We start from the raw sequence: 20,237 nt of genomic DNA, 5'->3' as shown, positions 1-20,237 counted from the left end.
AATGCAAAACCACCTCTGCTCCTGTGGGCTCTGAGTCACATCCACCAGAGCAAGGGACTTCCATGGATGAGGATTTCAGCAGCTGCCAAAGGATGCAGCCCACAAAATGCAGAATTGCATGCCTTGTCCATGCAATCCTGCACCCTCCCATCTCCAACAGCCTGACAGGCATCAGGACCAAAGCCTCTTACTCCTTCTCACCTTCCTTTGCTTAACTGTTTTTCCACCCAGCAACTTGGCTTCATGGATGGCCCAAGCCTCCCTTCCACTCCTCCCATCACACCATCTCAAACGCCCTCAAATCCTAAAAATCACTCACAGCTGCACGACAGGGAAGTTGCAAGAAACAGAGGCAAGGTTCAGGGAAATCCTACAGAGGTCCAAGGGGTGCCCTCCTAAAGGACTTGGTTTTCTGCTCCTCGTGGTCACTGCATCCCCCGTGGCTCCCAGCAGTGCATGGCCACATCCTCCTGCTGCTCTGGGAAAGATGTGAGAGCCATGGAGATCCCACGGAGCAACAGAGGCCACTGGAGCCTCGTGGCCTCTCCCCTTCCCCTGTACCATGAGAAATCCCAGCACTGGAGCCCTGGGAGTGAGGGCGTGGGGCAGGCGCTCCCCCACTCAGCAGCACACCATAAATCATAAATCACACCCCCATTTTCCCTCTGCCAAGGCCCACTGGCTTCCCTGCCTCCCCATCCCAGAGCCTGCTTTCTTCCCTGCTTATCTCAAATCAGGAAATCCACAGGAGATGCAGGCCAGGGAAGCTGTTAGAAAAGAGCCTCCAGCCCTGGCCGGGGTTTTTTTTACAAGGAACTTTTCATTTTGCTGCCACTTTGTTCTCAGCCCTCGCCTGTCTTCTTGCAGTGGGAGTTTGCTGGAATCAAAAGTGGAGAAAAGCTCTTGGAATTCACCCTGGGAACAAAAGGGCTTTTGTGCAGGAGGATTTGGAGGACGAGGCTGCTTTCGCTGCCCTACCTCCATGTCTGTTTTCCCCGTGCCAAAGAGCACCTGGCCGTGGCAGAGCAGGAGTGGCATGGGGAGGAGGTGGGCACAGGGACCCGTGGGCAGGGGCACGGACACCTCCCACACCTGCCAGCAGTGCCAAAGCAGCACAGAGGGCCAACAGCCTCCCAAATATTCCTGCATCCTGACTCACCCAAGCCTTTGTGCCTGGCTCTGCCCCTCTGGCAGCAGGAAAAGGGCTCTGCTCCCCAGGGCAGTGGCAGCAGCACCCTAAAAAGTCTCCCAGGGGACCCTGCTGTGCCAGTGGGTGCTCCCCATCAGCCCCATGGATGAGGGGATGAAGCTCCCAGACCAGTTTGTGAGCTGAGGGGATGCTGAGGGTTCATCCACGAGCTGGGCATCATCCCAATACTGCACTTGCTTTTTTATTTCTCCTTACCCAGCAAGATTCCACCCCTGAACACCACCATGAGTGACCACGGGGCTCCAGCCAACTTCCCACACGAATCCCCAGCAGACAGCAGCAACTGTCCTATATTTAACACAAAAGCAGGTGCTCCATCTGCCTCAGCCACAAGGGGAGCAGGATTTGCCTTAAATCCATGAGGCCCAGCCCAGCCACAAACACTTCTGCACTTCCCAAACCCACTGCTCCCAACAGTGAAGCATCCACCTCATTATAAATTATAAATATCCTGAGTTGGAAGGGACCCATATTATCAAGTTCAACTCCTTTCCCCGCTGCCATGTGGAGCCTCAAACCCCAATTTTCTCAGGGTGACAGGATGCACTTGTATCAGACACCCCACAGACACATTTTTGCCCAAGCTCTCCCTCCAGTTCCAATATTGCTTCTCAGCTTTTTAACGATTTCCTCCCAGCACATCTTGCACAGGGGTTTTGAAGCAGCCCAGTGGGAGCTCTGCAGCAGAGCTGCATCTCCCCCGAGCACACAGCCCAGCTCCTGCCTCTGCAGGGCAGTGCCAGCCTGGCAGTGCCAGCACCACTTCCCGAGGAGCCAGGGCCTCCTGGAGCTGCCAGCTGTGCTGCCAGCACGGGGAAATGCACATGGCTTTGGAAAAGGAAGGTGACATTGGCACCTGCACGCTGATGCTGCTGCAGGCACAGCTGGGAGGGCGCTGGGCCTGGCTCACGCTCCCCTTTAGGCTGGCCTAAGTGCCAGGCTGAGCAGGATCAGGGGTGTAAAGGCAGTGCCAGGCTCCTGGCTTAGCTGCAGCACCTGGTTACAGCCTTCAGCCCCGAAAGGGACACGGTGGCTCCTCACCTCCACCCTCCCCATGCTGCCTCGTGGCACCCACTGGCAAAGCCCCGCGGGCAAGTGCTGAGCCTAAAGGGGGTCAGGAGGATTAAACCTGGGAAAAGCAGGGCTTGGATATCACAAGGGTGTGATTGGGTCAGGAAGGGCTCGCCTGGCACTGTCCCCAGAAGAGCATGCACAGAGATTTCTACTCCAGCTCCTGCTTCCCACCCCTAATGCAGCCCCATTTTCCCCCAGAGCTGCTTTTGCTCACTGAGCACCCTCCCTGTGGGATCCCTGTCGTGGTGCCATCACCCTCACAGCAGGCTGGAATAAAATCCAATCAGGGCAAGGTGAGGTACAGTTTTATTTCTGTTACAGGAGCTCCAGGCAGCCACGGGAGCCTTGTTTTACCAAGCACAGATTGGGTTTGTTCAGCATATTGTAAATTTGGATATTTCAACTGCACTGCCAGCACACATCTCCTGCTGATGCTCTACATGTAAAACCTGGCGGTTAAAATTTTCTGCTCATGAGTAAAGATACTTTGGGATAAAATGGGAGAAAACTGCCCACTGATTTGGTCATTCTGTGAGTTATTAAACATCAATAACCTTTAGAGCCAAATGGGAATACCCATGGAAACAGAGGAATGTGCCACAAGCCATTTCTTTACTGAGCATCTTCACCTTCTGCAGAAGGCCCTGATGAACAGGAGGGCTGTGTTAATCCAGGTGCAGGTCAGAAACTGGGTGGCAATTCTGCCCAGAGTTTTCTTTCTTGAGAGGAACACCACAATACCAGCATGGTAGGAAAGGATCTGCTTCCTTGCATTTTGTCACTGGGAATTCTGGCAAAGGTTCAGCCAAATACTGTGATTAAGTTTCAACATGTGAAGGTCAAGGCTTTGATTATCCTGCCTTTGTGCCACACCATCACACAGCTCTCTTGCTATTCTTTAACGATGCAAGAGCTTACTTGCTGATTTTTATATCCCAGTTATTAAAGATGGTTTTTTACAGTTCTGACCAGAGGGGAGGAACCAACTCCTGCTCCCTCTGCTGGCAATGCCTCCAGCCAACGTGGAGGTCCTGCTTTCAAACCACCCAGGAACACCACTGCCAGGGGGAAGCCACGGGAACTGCAGGAAAACCAAAGCTGTGTGCCCTCTGTGTGCCAGCCCCGCAGCTCTGGGCACTGCCCCAGCGCAGGCAGCCCCTGGCAAGGACTTGCCACCTGTTTATGGCACTGCCAGCAGCCACCAGGGCACGGAGAGCCAAGCACTGGAGCTGCTCCACCACCAGCAGCAGCTCTGGGTGCTGCCAACGCCCGGGCAGTGCAGGCTGGCACAGGAGGGAGCATCCAGGAGCTCCAGGCTGTGCAGGGCAAGGTGGATGCAGCTTCCAGGGAAGCTCTTTCAAGTTCAAACCTTTAAGTTCAAGTTCAAACCTTCGAGTTCAAACCTGTTTAAGCCAGAGGTCAGAGAGCAAGACCTGCCAGACACCTCCTTAACTGTTTTTCCACTCAGCAACTTGACTTCACACGTGGCCCAAGCCTCCCTTCCACTCCTCCCAGCACACCACCTCAAATGCCCTCAAATCCTAAAAACAACCTGAGCTGGAAGGGACCCATCAGGGTTATCCTGTCCAGCTCCTGGCCCTGCACAGACACCCCAAAAATCAAAAATCCCACCCTGGGCGTCCTTGAGATCATTTTCCAAACACTCCTGGAGCTCTGGCAGCCTCGGGGCTGTGCCCAGCACCCTCTGGGGGAAGAACCTGTTCCTAAAATCCACCCCAACCCCACTGGCACAGCACCAGCACTGCCTGGTCCTGTCCCTGTCACAGAGAGCAGAGGCTGGAGCTGCACCCAGGGAAGAAGCTGGAATTGCTGAGATCTCTCCTCAGCCTCCTCCAGGCTGAGGAACACACATTTGCTTGTCTGGCATATAAAGAACACAAGCCATTTATAAAGAACAAAAGCCTTTCCCCAGGTTTTATCATGCAATTTTATCTCAATTTGGAAAACACACTGAAGAAATCCACGACAGCACAGCACGGTGACAGACTTGTGACAGCAAGTCTTGTCCTCCCTATAAAGTGACACAAGTGGGCAGATTTCTTTTTCTCTCTACATATGTCCACATGGATCAAAGCCCGTCAGGACACATCTCTCCACCCAGCCTTCTAAAGCAGAAGCTGAAAATACAAACCTCCCTTTATGAGCCTTTCTGCCAAAGCCTCCACAGAACTCCCCATGTGAGGTTTGAGGCTGTAGTTTCACTCACACACTCCCAAAAAGGATACTGCTTTCCATGAGCAGATAAGCAGAATTGGGAAAAAAAGAAAGCAGAAACAGGGAGAAAAAAGGAACCAAGAGAAGCAGGATAACATAAATTATCAACACAGATCTATAATGTCCATCCCACTTAGCAACCAGGACAAAATACATCCCAACCTTGTAAATTCTTTTATGTGTGTGCTCAACCCCAACCAAGCACATTCAGTCCCACTGAGTCCTGCAAAAGGACTCAGATGTTCTGAGTTTACCACGTGCACTTTCAGCCTGAAGACATGAAAAAAAAATAAAAATCCTATTTAGCCTCACCATTAAGGGAAAAGAAAAAAATTCTTCAGCCCCTACTGTTCCAAACAGGGCCCTGCTCTGCATCAGCCCTGAGTGAACCTCAGGACTGCTCCTGCCTTTCTGCTGTGGCAATGCCATTTAAAAAACCTTTTTAAAACCCTTTTTAAAGCGAACTGCTGGAAAAGGAGCCCCCTTGGCAGGAGATGCTCACACAGGATGGACCCTAAATGAGATTATCCGAGGTAAAGCGAGGCTGGAAGCGCTGGCATTGTTCTGGCTCTGTGCAGGAAGAGCCAGAGGAGAAATTCTCTCCTACTGCAGGAAGCTGTTCCAGCCCCTTATCAGACAGAAAGCTCCTGATTTCTTGCGGGGGAAGTACCAAATGTTTTTGAGGGGAAGGAAAAAAAAAAAAAAAGAAAGGGAAAAAAAAAAAGAAAAAAAAAAGGCATGGCTGGCTCTAAAGGAAGCTGCCTGATGACATGAATGGAGCTGGAGTCCTGCTGGGAGGAAGCCTGAGGTGCTGCCCAGCTCAGGTGGCTCTGAGCAAGGGGACATTGCCAGGGCACATTGCCTTGCTGTCACCCCACAGGGACCTGCAGAGGTGCAAGCCCTTGCTCCTTCTCTCTGCCAAACACTGCCACTCCAGCCCTGAATCACTCACAGAACCACAGAATGAACCAGGCTGGAAAAGATACAGAATCACAGAATCACAGAATAATGGGGTTGGAAGAGACCTCCAAGATCACCAAGTCCAACCTGTGCCCTCACACCTCAACCAGACTATAGCACCAAGTGCCATGTCCAGTCTTTTCTTAAACACATCCAGAGATGGTGATTCCACCACCTCCCTGGGAGGACTATTCCAGTGCTTTATTATTCTTTCAGTGAAAAATTTTTTCCTAATATCCAACCTGTACCTTCCCTGACCTTTGAGACCATCGAGTCCAAGCCACGACCCAACAGCTCCCCATCAACTAAACATGGCACTGAGCGCCACGTCCAGGGACAGTGGCCCCACCACCTCCCTGGGCAGGTGATTCCACTCTTTCAGTGAAGAAATTTTTTCATTTCTTGCCTCCAGAAATCAACTTGTTTCTCATCATCTCTGAATGCAGCATCTGTGTCACCCTCCCCAGCTGCCAGGGGCTATTTTGGGCTCTCCCTCCAGGTCTGCTGTCGGGGGCTGCTTTGGGATGTGGGATGTCCTTCCCTGCAATGCACAATCTGCTCTTTTGGGTAATTTATAAAACTGATTGCTTGGCAGGCATCCAAGGTTTCTGTAGATATGTTCCAAAGTTTTATTAGCAATGAGCAAATTGCTGGTGTCCTTGGGAAAGGTAAGCAAGTCAGAGTCTGTGTTATTTGACTTTGTTTTTCTCTAGAGGGTCTCTCCCAAAGGACAATTCCATGTCACACAGCAGCAGCCTCTGGCTGCACAAGGACCTGTAGATACGATGGTTGTCTTGGCATATTCCAGAGATAACTAAAAAACTTAGATTTTAACTCTGTTCACTCACTATTTTATCCTATTTTATGCCTTATTTCAGCCAGGAACTCCTTGTCTCAGCCCGGTTTCTCCTGGTAGGTCGTTAAGGCATTGTGGTTTTCATCTTTTAGGAGTTAAAAAGCAGAAAAGCACTTTGTAACAGGTCAAAACCCAGCAGTATTAGAGCACTGCCTTTCTTCTCCTTTAATAGGCTACTCTGACAACCCTCTGCTTGTTAAATGAGAGAAAAATCTGTGGGCAAGCAGCGAAGGTCAATCTTGTGGGTTTTTGAAAGCATTTAATTAACACAGTTAAGTACCAAGGTCTGCTTGGGAGGGAACTTCTGCATTAACCAGCAGCATCTTTCTCTTCAGAGAAGCAAACCTGCACGGGGGGATGACTGCAGGATTTATCCTCCTCCCCCCATCCCAAACCTCAGTGGTGCTCAGCTTTGGCTGCAGCAGTTTCCCTGCACCGTTGCTGCAGCCAAAGCTGCAAGGAGATCACGGGGAGACCCGTGTCTGCACCTCTGGCACCCAGCTGGCCTGGCACCCACCCTGACCTCCTTCTGCAGGGCTTGGGGTGACCCCCTGCACCCTCAGGGCTGCCAGAGCCCCGTGCTGTGCCTTGGACTTCTGCTCCAGGCGTTTTTGTCAAGTGCTTAAACAAATCTACTTAAGAGGTAGCTTAACCCAAAGGGGTTTTGGCGTTTTGATGACAGCATGTAAAGTCCCTGTCTCTTCCTTGAGCTGCTCTCAGCTCCTACAGGTGCTCCTCTCCTTGGATAAAACTACAATAAATATCCCATATTTGTGCTTTAACCCTGGGCAGCCACATGCACAAACCCCAGAGCCACAGGCTGACAGTTCCTTTCTGAAAGGTCACAGCATCAGCTGGTTGAGAGAAGAAATCAATCCCAGCCCTTACAGAGCCAGGCTGGGGTTTATTTCTTCATACTTTTGCAGCACTGGAGACCCTAATTGCAGGCAATTAAAGCAGCCCTAGGAAAAAAGGGGCTGTGCTGGAATCCAGGCTGGGAAGTGTGGCTCTAACTCCAGTGCTGGAGAGGTGCCCTGCAAGAAGGAGCCGTGCCCAGGGCTGTGCCTGGTGCTGCACAAAGCCTGCAGGCAGAGCTGCTGCCAAAAGGACCTTCTGAGCTCGTGTGCCCTGCTTTGGCAGGGATTGTGGCCGGGATTGTTCCCCCTCCTACGTGCAGGGACTCGAGGCAGCGACTGCAGCGGGCTCTGCCTGGGGCTGCTGCACACCAAGGATGGGAGAGCAGAGAGAAGGGAGCAAATCCAGGGAAAAATCACCCAGTCATGGAATGGGTTGGAAGTGACCTTAAAGCTCATCTCATTCCACAGGCAGGGACACCTTCCACTGTCCCAAGTTGCTCCAAGCCCCATCCAACCCGGCCTTCCAGGGGTGGGGCAGCCAGAGCCTCTCTGGGCACCCTGTGCCTCACCACCCTCACAGGAAATAATTTTTTCTTAATATCTAATCCAAACCTACTTTAAAATGTCAGTAATCAATGCTGGGTTTGCCTTTAAAATAGTTTTTCTCCCTTCCCTTTTGGTTCTCTGGGAAGGTTTGTCTTTGCTGGATTGGGCCTTCCATCACCTTAGTGCTCTCAGAGCAACAAAAGACTTTTGAGTCATTTTCTATATCTGACCTTGAACTACTGGAGAAGCAATAAACATTCATAAGAGGAATGACACCACGGAGAGAAGCTGTAATTTTTATAACTTGTTGCTTGAGTGTGGAATAAGCCCAGCTGAAAGCCCAGGAGTGAGGCAGTGGGGGATCAGCCTCACTGCAGGGTGAGCACAGGCACAAAAACCACCACGCCTGGGACTGGCACAGAGCAGCCACACGATGCTCTGAGGCCATTTGGCACCGAGAAGCATTTTGCATTGAGTGCAATTACATATTTTTGTTTAGAAAAAGATTCTCCTTCAAAAACAGCTCCCAAGTCCGTGCTGATTCAGCCTTCATTAAAGGCCTCTTCTTGCAGACACAGTCAAGTGTTGACTCCTGCACTGATTTCCTATTGCTGCCTTATCTTTGGCATCTCATCTGCAACTTCTGCTGGGTTTTTTCTTTTTTTCTTTTTTTTTTTTCCAGTGTTTTCATCTGAATGCAGTGAAAGTGGCTTCAGTTCTTCTCACGATTTTTGATGTGCCTGGGTGCAGGCTAAGAAAACCCAGCCTTGATGATAAAATTGCAGGCTAAGTAGGCTAACAAAACAGCACCAGCAAGAAACTGGATCAGCTCAGCTCTGTGAAGTTTTCCTGCTCGAGTAAGGGAAAAATAAATGCTTTTTCTCTTACAGATCTGAAACCCTACCCCAGCTGCAGAGGTTGTTTGCATTGGGCTTCACAGGACTCCGATTTTGCAGCCCAAAAAGCCACAGGCACTGCTCCAACAGCAACTGGGGGATGCAGCCAGAGCAGCTCCTACCCCTGAGCCTTCCCTGATGCCATCTCTGACCCTGCCCCTCCAAATCCAGGCTCCTGCTTGAGGGTGGGATGCAGATCCAGAGGGATTTGCCGCAGCTTTGACAGCACCAGCCACGCACAAGAGGTTTCTTGGAGCTGCCACAGAGGATGCTCAGCATCCCTCTGCACCATGTCCAAAGGAAAGATGACTCAGAAATGCCTCAGCACCCCAGGGACTGCCCTGGTGGGACGAACCCTCAGTGTTTGGAACCCCCAGTTTAAAAGGACGGGGAGATTGGAAGGATGGGTTTAATTCTGGCTTTGAGGCAAGAGAAAGCCCTACAAGCAACAGCCTCACACCTCCCCTCTCCAAACTGCTCTTCACCGAGCCAAGGCCACTGAGCAGCAGTCAGTTTTCCATTCACACTTGTCAAGTGCAGAATATTGTGGATTTGGAAGACAAAAGCAAAAAAAAAAGAAGACCCAAAAAACCCCGAACTTTTTTTGCGCAATGAGCAGAAATGGAGATTGCACCCAACGGCCTTCACCGCTCGGCCACCACAGACCATAATATCTGCCGTGGCACAGCTCCAGCCTCCTGGATCTGCTTCCCTGCTAACACTGCTCGAGCTGATAATGCTAATCCCTTAAACTATTCCCAGACAGGCCCTAAGGAAGGGAGCTAAGGAACTCCACAGGTAATGAAACAGATTTTGATTTTTTTTTTTTTAAATTATAGCTCTGTCCACGTCTCAAACCAAAAGAACACTCCTGCAATTTCTCTGGCCACTGGAGGCTGACTCAACATTTCATCTAATGATGCTGTCAACTTGTAAATGCACCCCAAAATGGTCCCCCAAAACGTGAGTGACAGCAGGAAGGGACTCCTGGTGAGTAATTCTTAGCCAGAATTGCTTGTGCCACCGCTGCCATCACAGCTGTGACCTGCCCTGCGCCTTCACTCCCTGGGAAGGGCAGAGCTTTGCCTCTGGAGCAGCATCAGGAATGCAAGTTCATGGGGTGAATCCCTCGGGGCAGGGCTGGGAACCATCACAATGACCAGGCTAAGGAGCTCTGGGCCTCTGCATTTGCAGAGGGCTGGAAAAGCAACCCCACTCCAGTGCTAACAAAACTCCCACGCTATTCTTCTTTTCCCAGCTTTTGTCAGGTGTGTTGGTTTTCAATCCTTTTCGGAGAGGCTTCTAGAGGTGCTGTCACAGCTCTTTACAGAAAGAGAAAAAAAGCCCAAGTGACAACAAACACAGGCACTGGTTGGGGGGAAAAGGACAACTTTTTAGTCACCTTGTGCATTTTCAAGGAGGGGACCCAGAATCTGCAAACCTGCTGCAACCACGTTCCACATGAAGCGTCTCATCTCTCCAAATTACTCCTGTGGTTTTCATGGAGCATCATTTGCTTCACCTTAGCAGCTTGTGGATGTGTCAGGGGAGGGAATTCAGCCCTAAGGAAGCCCCGAGGTTTTGGTGATTTAAACACCAAGAAGGAGCCACGCTTGAGGTGGCACTGAGGAGCCTGGCAGGAGCACTCAGCTCTCTGCTCCCTTCTTCCTGCAACTTAGCACTTTTATTGCTAGAATTGCTCCCAGTTGGAGCTTTTAAATATTAAATATGTGCTGGGTAGCAGCAGGGAGCTGCTGGCCTGAGCAGTGGTGTTGGGACATGCTGGGACCTGTTGGGACACGGGGACAGGGCAGAGCAGGGGCTCACCCAGGTGTCTCAGCTCACCTGGGCACAGCTTTGGTTCATCTCCAGCCCCAACCACATTTTCCCCTTCCCAAGCTGGGTAATTCCTCCAGCCTGGCATTGCACGAGGTTTTTAAACCTCTTTATAAACATTTTCCCCCTCTTAACCCAAAGCAGGCACACAGGCACCTCCAGCACTGCAGCACAGCTCCTAAACTAATTCAACAGGGGCACCCTTAAAAAAAAATAAAAAGTAATTAAAAATAAATCAACGACTTGAGCTGATATTTGCTGCTAGTCCAGGCTTTGCTAGGCTTGCACCTGGCTGACCGTGCCACGGCTTTGCTGGCTGTGCCCTTGCCAAGTGCCTGTGCCATGGGAGTGTGTGAGTGGGGAGAAGCTGAGGTGGTGCTGATGAGGCAAAATGCACATTGCACAACCCACAGGAGCTGCCTGCAGGTTAATCCTACACCAGCAACAACCTGCCACCTACCTAGGGCTGCAAAAAAAACCCAACAACAAGGAATACTGCAGCTTTACAGCTGCTCCGCTGAGACTTCTGGCTGGGGAAAACATGAGTGTTTCACATAAAACTGTGGTATTTGGACTAGGTGCAGGGCCTTTGGTCAAAGTCCATAGGGTGCATGCTCAGCCAGCATCACGTGGGATGTGCTGCTCATAATCTCAGCTTCCCTTTGCAGCTGGAGCACTGAAAATTGTACTTGAAACAAGGGTCTGAGCTTTAGGTGTGAGATCAACAGGCAGCAATGCTTAGTTTAAATATCATTTCAATGTATTTATGAATCAGTGCTCTCATGGGTACTGCTCCTCCTTCCCTTTTCTTAATTCAATGGAGAAATTTGCATATTTGCAGGTGTTTTCTCCCATGTGGGCTTTGCCAGGGAATAATTTCCCCCGTTGCAAGGAGTATGGGAGACTCTTGAATACATCTGCTGTCACCAGAGTGCAGATTTACAGCCTCAAACTGTGCTTGGCTTGAAATGAATATGGACTTCCTCTTTTTTTTTTTTCCCCCTCCTCTTCCAAAATAATATCCTATTAGTCATGACAGCCAAATGGGCTGGATTTTGGGCAAGGATTCAACTTCTGAGTTCCCATCAACATCAAGGCCCTCCTGGCCAGAGCAGCCCCATCTCTGAAAGGTGAGGAACACGCTGCAGGAACCTGCTGTGCTCAAGAAAAGCTGATTTGCTATGGGTAGCTACATCCAACAAAAAAAATACCAGTCTGCAGCTTGAAAGGGGGGATGAACAAGCACAGGGTGAAATGCAGGGGTGTCTTTGACTTCAGGTGAGTTTTGTATTTGGGGGGACCCTCAGGGAGCCCATCAGGGACAGGTAAGGCAGCTCAGAACCCTGAGCACAATGCTGGAGGCATCTGATCATTCCTGCTGCAGAAAGGGCCAGAAGAAAAGTGCTCTTTCTGAATTCCACGGGGAGTTTCAGCCTTTACAGACTGTGCAGGAAGCAGATCCCTCCCCCCATTTTTTTGCTTAGCACAGGTAAGGTCTCCCTGAACCAGGTGGGATTCCTTGCAGGGAGTAAGAACAACTCTGCTGCTCACATGTCCCCCTGACACGCTGCATCAAAAAAATTAATCTCTGGCAAATTCTCAGAACAACTCTGGAAAGGATTCAAAGCAGGGAGAGGGCTCAGCAGCTGGCTGGGGCTCTGGGCTGTACTTTGCAGAGCTGCCGAGGAACCTCCTGTGCAGCACATGAAAGCCGATCCCAAAACTCAGATTATCCCGAAGACCCGATCCCAAAACTCAGATTATCCCACAGAACCCGATCCCAAAACTCAGATTATCCCAAAGACCCCGATCCCAAAACTCAGATTATCCCAAAGAACCTGATTCCAAAACTCAGATTATCCCAAAGAACCTGATTCCAAAACTCAGATTATCCCAAAGAGCGACACCTCTGCTGCAAACCCCAGAGCTGAAACCCCTTCCTGAGCAAAAGCTGGGCCTGAACAGCTGAGCTTGGAAAAGTTATCTGTGCCAGGAATGCAGGCACTGGTGCTGCAGAGAGCGAGGAGGACGGCAAAGGGAGTCAAGAATGATGCCATTCATTGAGATCATGTTTTGTGGGTTGGCTGCTTCCATCCTCCCTCTTTCCTGGTACTGGGGAGGACACAGAAGGCTGTGCTGGGGGACACTCAGCACTCAGGGCCACCAGCACAGGTCCCTGTCTGTCACCTCCCCTGCACGCTCAGCCTTTGCCACCCCCAGGATTTTTGGGGACCCCCCTGTCCTCCCAAGGACCCTCCTGGCAGGGGCAGAGTGCTCTGGGTATCACCGGGTTCAATCCTGCATTATCAAACTTCCTTGGCTCTTTGCATCGGAAACTTTTACAATTCCCTGCTCGGCTGGAAAAGATGACTGCAGCAAACCCAAATTAGGAATAAATTATACAACAACTTTACATTTTTCTTTTACAAAGGAAAACTGTGTGGCAAGAGCTGTGCAGGCACCTCCTTCCCAACGTCCTCCCTTGCAAGATCACTGTGGAAAGCTTAGCTTGAATAAATAAATAAATAAATAAGCACAACACAAGCTCCAAAGCCACTTTGGGACCTGCTCCTGCCGGGCCACGCGCTGCCTCTCACCCCCAAAATCCCAAATATGTGCGAGGGCTGCAGGATGCAGGCAGAGCCAAGCTGCAACATCCAATCCAAGCGCTTCCAAAAGCTCCAAAAGCTGCATCTGTGTGGCCTCTCGCTGACACACGGGCATGGATTTTCACAATGAATGGCCGCAGCTACTCCTCCTTAAAGCTCTCCCCGCCTGCTCTTGCAGGGGCTGTTGCATTCCCGCAGCATTTTTGCAATATTAAATTCTCCAGCTCCTCCCAGCCTGCCCCCCCCACCCCCCGCCCTTGCAAGGGCACAAGGCAGAGCCACTGTGGAATAAGCAGCGAGTTAAAAAGCAAAGAGCCAGCGCTCTTTGCCACCACCAGCACGCTGGCAGAAATAAATCACTGCTGTCCCCTTCCCAAACCCCCTCCTGCTGCTCCTCGGCGCTCAACTCCTGCCCTTTTGCAGCTCTCAAATGCTCAGCCTCTGCCCTTTTGCAACTCCAAAATGCACAATTCCTGCCCTTTTGCAACTCCGAAATTCTCAAATTCTGCAGCTCCAAAATACTCAACTCATACAGCTCCAAAATACTCAACTCCTGCCCTTTTGCAACTCCTAAATTCTCGGCTTCTGCAACTCCTAAATGCTCAACTCCTGCAGCTCCAAAATGCACAATTCCTGCCCTTTTGCAGCTCATAAATTCCAACTTCTGCAACTCCAAAATACGCAACTCCTGCAGCTCCAAAATGCACAATTCCTGCCCTTTTGCAGCTCCTAAATTCCCAACTTCTGCAACTCCTAAATGCTCAATTCCTGCAGCTCCAAAATGCACAATTCCTGCCCTTTTGCTACTCCTAAATTCCAACTTCTGCAGCTCCAAAATGCTCAACTCCTGCAGCTCCAAAATGCAGAATTCCTGCCCTTTTGCAGCTCCTAAGTTCTCAACTCCTCCAGCTGCAAAATGCACAATTCCTGCCCTTTTGCAGCTCCTAAATTCCAACTTCTGCAGCTCCAAATGCATCATTCCTGCCCTTTTGCAGCTCCTAAATTCTCAACTCCTGCAGCTCTAAAATGCAGAATTCCTCCCCTTTTGCAGCTCCTAAGTTCTCAACTCCTGCAGCTCTAAAATACATAATTCCTCCCCTTTTGCAACTCCTAAATGCTCAACTTCTGCAGCTCCAAATTGCCCAATTCCTGCCCTTCTGCAGCTCCTAAATGCTCAACTCCTGCAGCTCTAAAATGCAAATTCCTCCCCTTTTGCAGCTCCTAAGTTCTCAACTCCTGCAGCTCTAAAATGCAGAATTCCTCCCCTTTTGCAACTCCTAAATGCTCAACTTCTGCAGCTCCAAATTGCCCAATTCCTGCCCTTCTGCAGCTCCTAAATGCTCAAAGTTTGCCCTTTTGCAACTAAATACATAATTTCTGCCCTTCTCCAGCTCCTAAATGTTCCAGTCCTGCAGCACTTAAAACACTTTATTCCTGCCTTCCTGCACCTCCAAAATGCATAATTCCTGCAGCTCTCAAATGCCGAACTCCAGCCCTTTTGCAACTCCAAAATTCTCAACTTCTGCAACTCCTAAATGCTCAATTCCTGCAGCTCCAAAATGCACAATTCCTGCCCTTTTGCAACTCCTAAATTCTCAACTCCTGCAGCTCCAAAATGCACAATTCCTGCCCTTTTGCAACTCCTAAACGCTCAATTTCTACAGCTCCAAAGTGCTCAACTCCTGCAGCTCCAAAATGCACAATTCCTGCAACTCTAAAATGCAGAATTCCTCCCCTTTTGCAACTCCTAAATGCTCAACTTCTGCAGCTCCAAATTGCCCAATTCCTGCCCTTCTGCAGCTCCTAAATGCTCCAGCCCTGCAGCTCCAAAATGCCCAATTCCTGCCCTTTTGCAACTCCGAAATTCTCAACTCCTGCAGCTCCAAAATGCACAATTCCTGCCCTTTTGCAACTCCTAAACGCTCAATTTCTACAGCTCCAAAGTGCTCAACTCCTGCAGCTCCAAAATGCACAATTCCTGCAGCTCTAAAATGCAGAATTCCTCCCCTTTTGCAACTCCTAAATGCTCAACTTCTGCAGCTCCAAATTGCCCAATTCCTGCCCTTCTGCAGCTCCTAAATGCTCCAGCCCTGCAGCTCCAAAATGCCCAATTCCTGCCCTTTTGCAACTCCGAAATTCTCAACTCCTGCAGCTCCAAAATGCACAACTCCTGCCCTTTTGCAACTCCTAAATTCTCAGCTTCTGCAGCTCCAAAATGCACAATTCCTGCACCTCCAAAATGCACAATTCCTGCCCTTTTGCAACTCCTAAATTCTCAACTCCTGCCCTCTGCAGCTCCTAAACGCTGCATTCCTGCAGCTCCAAAATGCTCCCGTTCTTGCAGTTCCAAAATGCTCCATTCCTGCCTTTCTGCAGCTCCCAAATACCCAATTCCTGCACTTCCCAAACGCTCCATTCCTGCCTTTTTGCACGCTCGGGGCGTGCTGGTGTGACAAACCCCACTGCTGCCTCTGACCAAAAGTTACCAAATATTAAAAGAGAAAGGGGGAGGGGGGGGAGAAACGGGTGGAAAATGATCTCAGCGCTGGCACGACAACAATACTTTCCCATGGAAACATAGGTATATATTTAATTCCTGCTAACCCCACTCCAGTTTCACCTTTCATCTCCCTCGCGGACTTGTTTAAAAGTTTGCTTTAACCCCGCGCCGAGCCCCGGCTGCAGCTGCTCCTCCAACACCCCCCCCCCCCCCGCCCCATCCCCTCGCTCCGGGCCGTGCCAAAGGCTCGCTCATCCCGGGAGAGGCTGCGCGCACCGCCAGCGAGCAGGAAACGCGGCGGGAGCGGCGCCGGGAGCGGCACCGGGAGCGGCACCGGCAGCGGCACCGGGAGCGGCGACCCCCGCGCAAGGCGGGCGCGCAAACGCGCCGTGCACCCGCACGCGCACCCGCGCAATGCACCCGTGCATGCACATGCACCCGCACCCGTGCATGCACGTGCACGTGCACCCGCGCCCCCGCCCGTGCACGCGCGCTCGCGCGCCGCGCGCGCGCCCCCGCCCGAAGGCGCGCGCCCGCGTGCACGCGCGCCGCGCTCTCACCTCGGGGCTGAGACATTGTCCCCCGGCGGGCTGGGGGCAGGGACGCGCGCACAAAGAGCCGGCCCCCGCGCGCGCGGCCCCGCCGAGGGGCGAGCCGCCCGCCCGCCTCGCGCGCGCACACGCACACACGCACACGCACCCACACACACACACACACACACACACACACACACACACACACACACACACACAAAAGAGATGCGAGCCGCGCGCTCCCCCCCGGAACGCCGCGCGCGCTCCCGCCTGGGCGGCGCGGGGCTCGGGGCGCGCCGGGCCGCGCCGCGCCGGGCCGGGCCGGGCGGGGCCGGGGCGGGGAGGGGGGGTCCCTGCGCGGCTGGCGCGGGGCCGGCGCGGCTGCACCTACATGATGGGCCGGGGCGGCCGCCCCGGCCTGCGGCGCGCACGGGGGGGGGGGGGGGGGGGAACAGCACTGCGCGTGCGCGGCGCCGCCGCGGCGCCGCCTGGGAGCTGTAGTCCCGCGGCTCGCACACGCCCCCGCCACCCCGCCCGGGCGCCGGCAGGGGGCGCGGGCGGCTTCGGCCCGCTTCGAACCGCTTCGAGTCGCTTCGAACCGCTTCAAGTCACTTCAAACTGCTTCAAGTCCCTTCGAACCGCTTCAAGTCGCTTCAAATCGCTTTGAACCACTTCAAGTTGCTTCAAACTGCTTGAAACTGCTTCAAGTCCCTTCGAACCGCTTCAAGTCGCTTCAAATCGCTTTGAACCACTTCAAGTCGCTTCAAACTACTTGAAACAGCTTCAAGTCGCTTCGAACCGCTTAAAACTGCTTGAAACCACTTCAAGTCGCTTCAAATCACTTCAAGTCGCTTCAAACCGCTTCGAGTCGCTTCAAACTGCTTGAAACAGCTTCAAGGTGCTTCGAACCGCTTAAAACTGCTTGAAACCGCTTCAAGTAGCTTCAAATCACTTCAAGTCACTTCAAACTGCTTCAAGTCGCTTCAAACCGCTTCAAGTCGCTTCCAATCGCTTTGAACCACTTCAAGTCGCTTCAAACTACTTGAAACCACTTCAAGTCGCTTCGAACCGCTTCAAACTGCTTGAAACCACTTAGAGTCGCTTCAAACTGCTTCAAGTTGCTTTGAACCACTTCAAGTCGCTTCGAATCACTTCAAGTCACTTCAAACCGCTTCAAGTCACTTCAAACTGCTTCAAGTCGCTTAAAACCACTTCCAATCGCTTTGAACCTCTTCAAGTCGCTTCGAACTGCTTCAAATCACTTCAAACAGCTTCTAGTCACTTCAATCCATTTCAAGTCATTTCAAACCGCTTCAAACCACTTCAAACCATTTCAAGTCACTTCAAACCGCTTTAAATCACCTCAAAACGCTCTAAAATCGCTTCAAATAGCTTCAAATCACTTCAAACCTCTTCAAATCACTTAAAATCGCTTTAGGCCACTTCAAACCGTTTCAAACTGTTTAAAATCTCTTCAAATCCCTTCAGGCTGCTTCAGAGCACTTCAGATTGCTTCAGATCGCTTCAACCTGCTGCAAAGAGCTTCAGACTGTTTCAAACTGCATCAAACCTCTTCAAATCGCATCCATTATTGCATCCATCCCTGCATCCATCCCTGCCCCCTGTGCAGCTCCTTTGTGTTTCCGTGAAGATTTCGGGTGACTGTTGGAAAATCGACCACCGGGCCGTATCTAAACCCGGCTGTTTTCATGGAATTGTGGTGGATCAGTAATGCCACGGTTGGCTCTCACCACTACAAGGCAAATAACATATATAGATATATCAAATATATATATCAAATATCATATACAGATAAATAATATCAAATATCAAATATATATCTATCAAATATCATATATAGGTATATCATATCAAATATCAAATATATATAAAATATCAAATATATATATCAAATATCATATATATGATATATCATATCATATATATGATCTATATCATATATATGATATTTGATATATATTTGATATTTGATATTATTATATATTATCATATATGTGATATATATCATATACATGATATTTGATATATGATATGATATCAAATATCAAATATCAGTATATCAAATATCATATATAAATGTTAGAGAAGTTTTATAGACTCACAGTTATGTTTCTCTCATGGGGTGGCCTGGGTTTGGGACATTTGGGAGGGTCGGCTCGTTACTCTCTTCCAAAACTTGAAAAGGTTTCTTACAACCTTATCAAAAATACAACAGAAGGCTGAAGAGAGAAAATACTGCAGCGCCAGGAGCAGAGGATTTTCCCCACCACGTGCTCACCCACACAGTGGAGGGTTCACCTTTTAACCCTTTTTCCTCTCCCAAAATTCTGTCCATCGACTCCTTCGCTGTCCAGCGGTGGAGATCACTTTGAGTGGAGGTCAGCTGTTGCCATGGTAACGAGCTGATCCTCCCAAATGTCCCAAACCCAGGCCACCCCATGATAGAAACAGAACTATAAATCTACAGAACTTCTCTTAACATTTATACGTGATATTTGCCTTTTAATTGTGAGACTCAGCCGTGGCATTACTCGTCCATCACACCAGGCTGCTCCAGGCCCCGTCCAAGCTGGCCTTGGGCATTTCCAAGGATGGGGCAGCCACAGCTGCTCTGCAAAAAAAAAAAATTCTTCCTTCTGTCCAACTCAGGTGGTGCCAAAACACTTCATTACCTTTACTGTTCCTGTTTGCTCCACACGGCGCCCGGCCTTTCACCTTCCAGCTTCCTCTTTACAGAGCCTTTTCGTATGAAAATCTGAATTCTGCACACAGCACGAGCAGATCTCCTTTGTACAGGTGGGATTTACCCTCCTCCTGTCTGGTGAGCAGCTCAGGTCCTCATCTCTGCTGGGAAGGGGAAAAAAGGGGAAAAGGGGAAAAGGGGGAAAGGGGGAAAGGGAAGGGAAGGGAAGGGAAGGGAAGGGAAGGGAAGGGAAGGGAAGGGAAGGGAAGGGAAGGGAAGGGAAGGGAAGGGAAGGGAAGGGAAGGGAAGGGAAGGGAGGGAAAGGGAAGGGAAGGGAAGGGAAGGGAAGGGAAGGGAAGGGAAGGGAAGGGAAGGGAAGGGAAGGGAAGGGAAGGAAAGGAAAGGAAAGGAAAGGAAAGGAAAGGAAAGGAAAGGAAAGGAAAGGAAAGGAAAGGAAAGGAAAGGAAAGGAAAGGAAAGGAAAGGAAAGTAAAGGAAAGGAAAGGAAAGGAAAGGAAAGGAAAGGAAAGAAAGGAAAGGAAAGGAAAGGAAAGGAAAGGAAAGGAAAGGAAAGGGAGAGTTATTGCACAGCTGACTGAAGAGTTCAAACTTCTACGTCTGGGTCTGGCCATAACTTTCTTCCCTAGGACTCCCTTCCTACTGTAGTTTGAATTTTCTACGAGTTCTGATTTATTTATTCCCCCTCCCAACTCACTCTTTCATTGCTATGGAACGAATTTGTTCCTTAAATTGGACAAACAATGTCTGTGTTTTCACTGCTGAAAAATCTCCTCTCTGTGTCTGTAAACAGAAGGTTTGCCCCGAAATGTTGTTTGTTTTAGACACGAGGTTGTTCCCAGCATTGGTTTGATCGGGGAGCTCGGGAGGCAAGCAGGGTCATGTGCTGGGTTTGTCCAGGGAAAACACAATTGGAGGCTTCAGTGTCAGTGTTTGTGTGAGCACTCACTCCTGGGCCAGAAATTCATCCCAGAGCTCTGTCCACAAAGAGCAGTATCCCCAAATTCTCCTGCTTCCCTCTTGCAGGAGCTTTGCCAGAGGTTGTTTCCGTATCCCATCTCTTTGGGGAGGGGGTTGCTTTCATCTCCCTTCACAAGGAATTGTTTGGAAAATCCAGATGCTGCTCACGTGGGATTTTCAGCTGTTATAGGTGGTGGGAAACAGGAGCAAAACTGTCCAGAGCACCTGTGGGACCTCCTGGTGCATCCTTGAACACCAAGACCAGGTTTTGGGGCTTGAATCAGGATTTTCCCAGCATGTCATGAGGAGGGAAGGGGCCATAGGTTTTGTTCTGAAGCTGTTGTGTATTTTGTATTTGTTGTTAGTATTCCCTGTGCAGGGACAGACAGAAACCCTGTTTTTTTCCAAAAACAATGCACTTTGCAAATGGAGAAACCAAGCAGA

The 20,237-nt window shown here is 50.5% G+C and overlaps 1 protein-coding gene across 4 annotated transcripts in view; it reads right to left on the bottom strand.

The window, feature by feature from the left end:
* The window catches only part of MAP2K6 (mitogen-activated protein kinase kinase 6), a 66,587-nt gene extending 50,342 nt beyond the window's left edge, over nt 1–16,245 (bottom strand). For all 4 annotated transcript variants that reach the window (XM_053994670.1, XM_053994668.1, XM_053994667.1 and 1 more), the window contains exon 1: nt 16,140–16,245. In XM_053994670.1, the coding sequence (XP_053850645.1) occupies nt 16,140–16,155 (16 nt within the window). In that variant the 5' untranslated portion in view covers nt 16,156–16,245. The remainder of the gene's footprint in view (nt 1–16,139) is intronic.
* Nucleotides 16,246–20,237: the final 3,992 nt, after the last annotated feature.

This window comes from Vidua macroura, chromosome 19, assembly GCF_024509145.1.
Source record: "Vidua macroura isolate BioBank_ID:100142 chromosome 19, ASM2450914v1, whole genome shotgun sequence".
NCBI classification, from domain to species: domain Eukaryota; kingdom Metazoa; phylum Chordata; class Aves; order Passeriformes; family Viduidae; genus Vidua; species Vidua macroura.
Note: the sequence above shows the minus strand (reverse complement) of the source record. Positions and strands in the feature narration are given on the sequence as shown.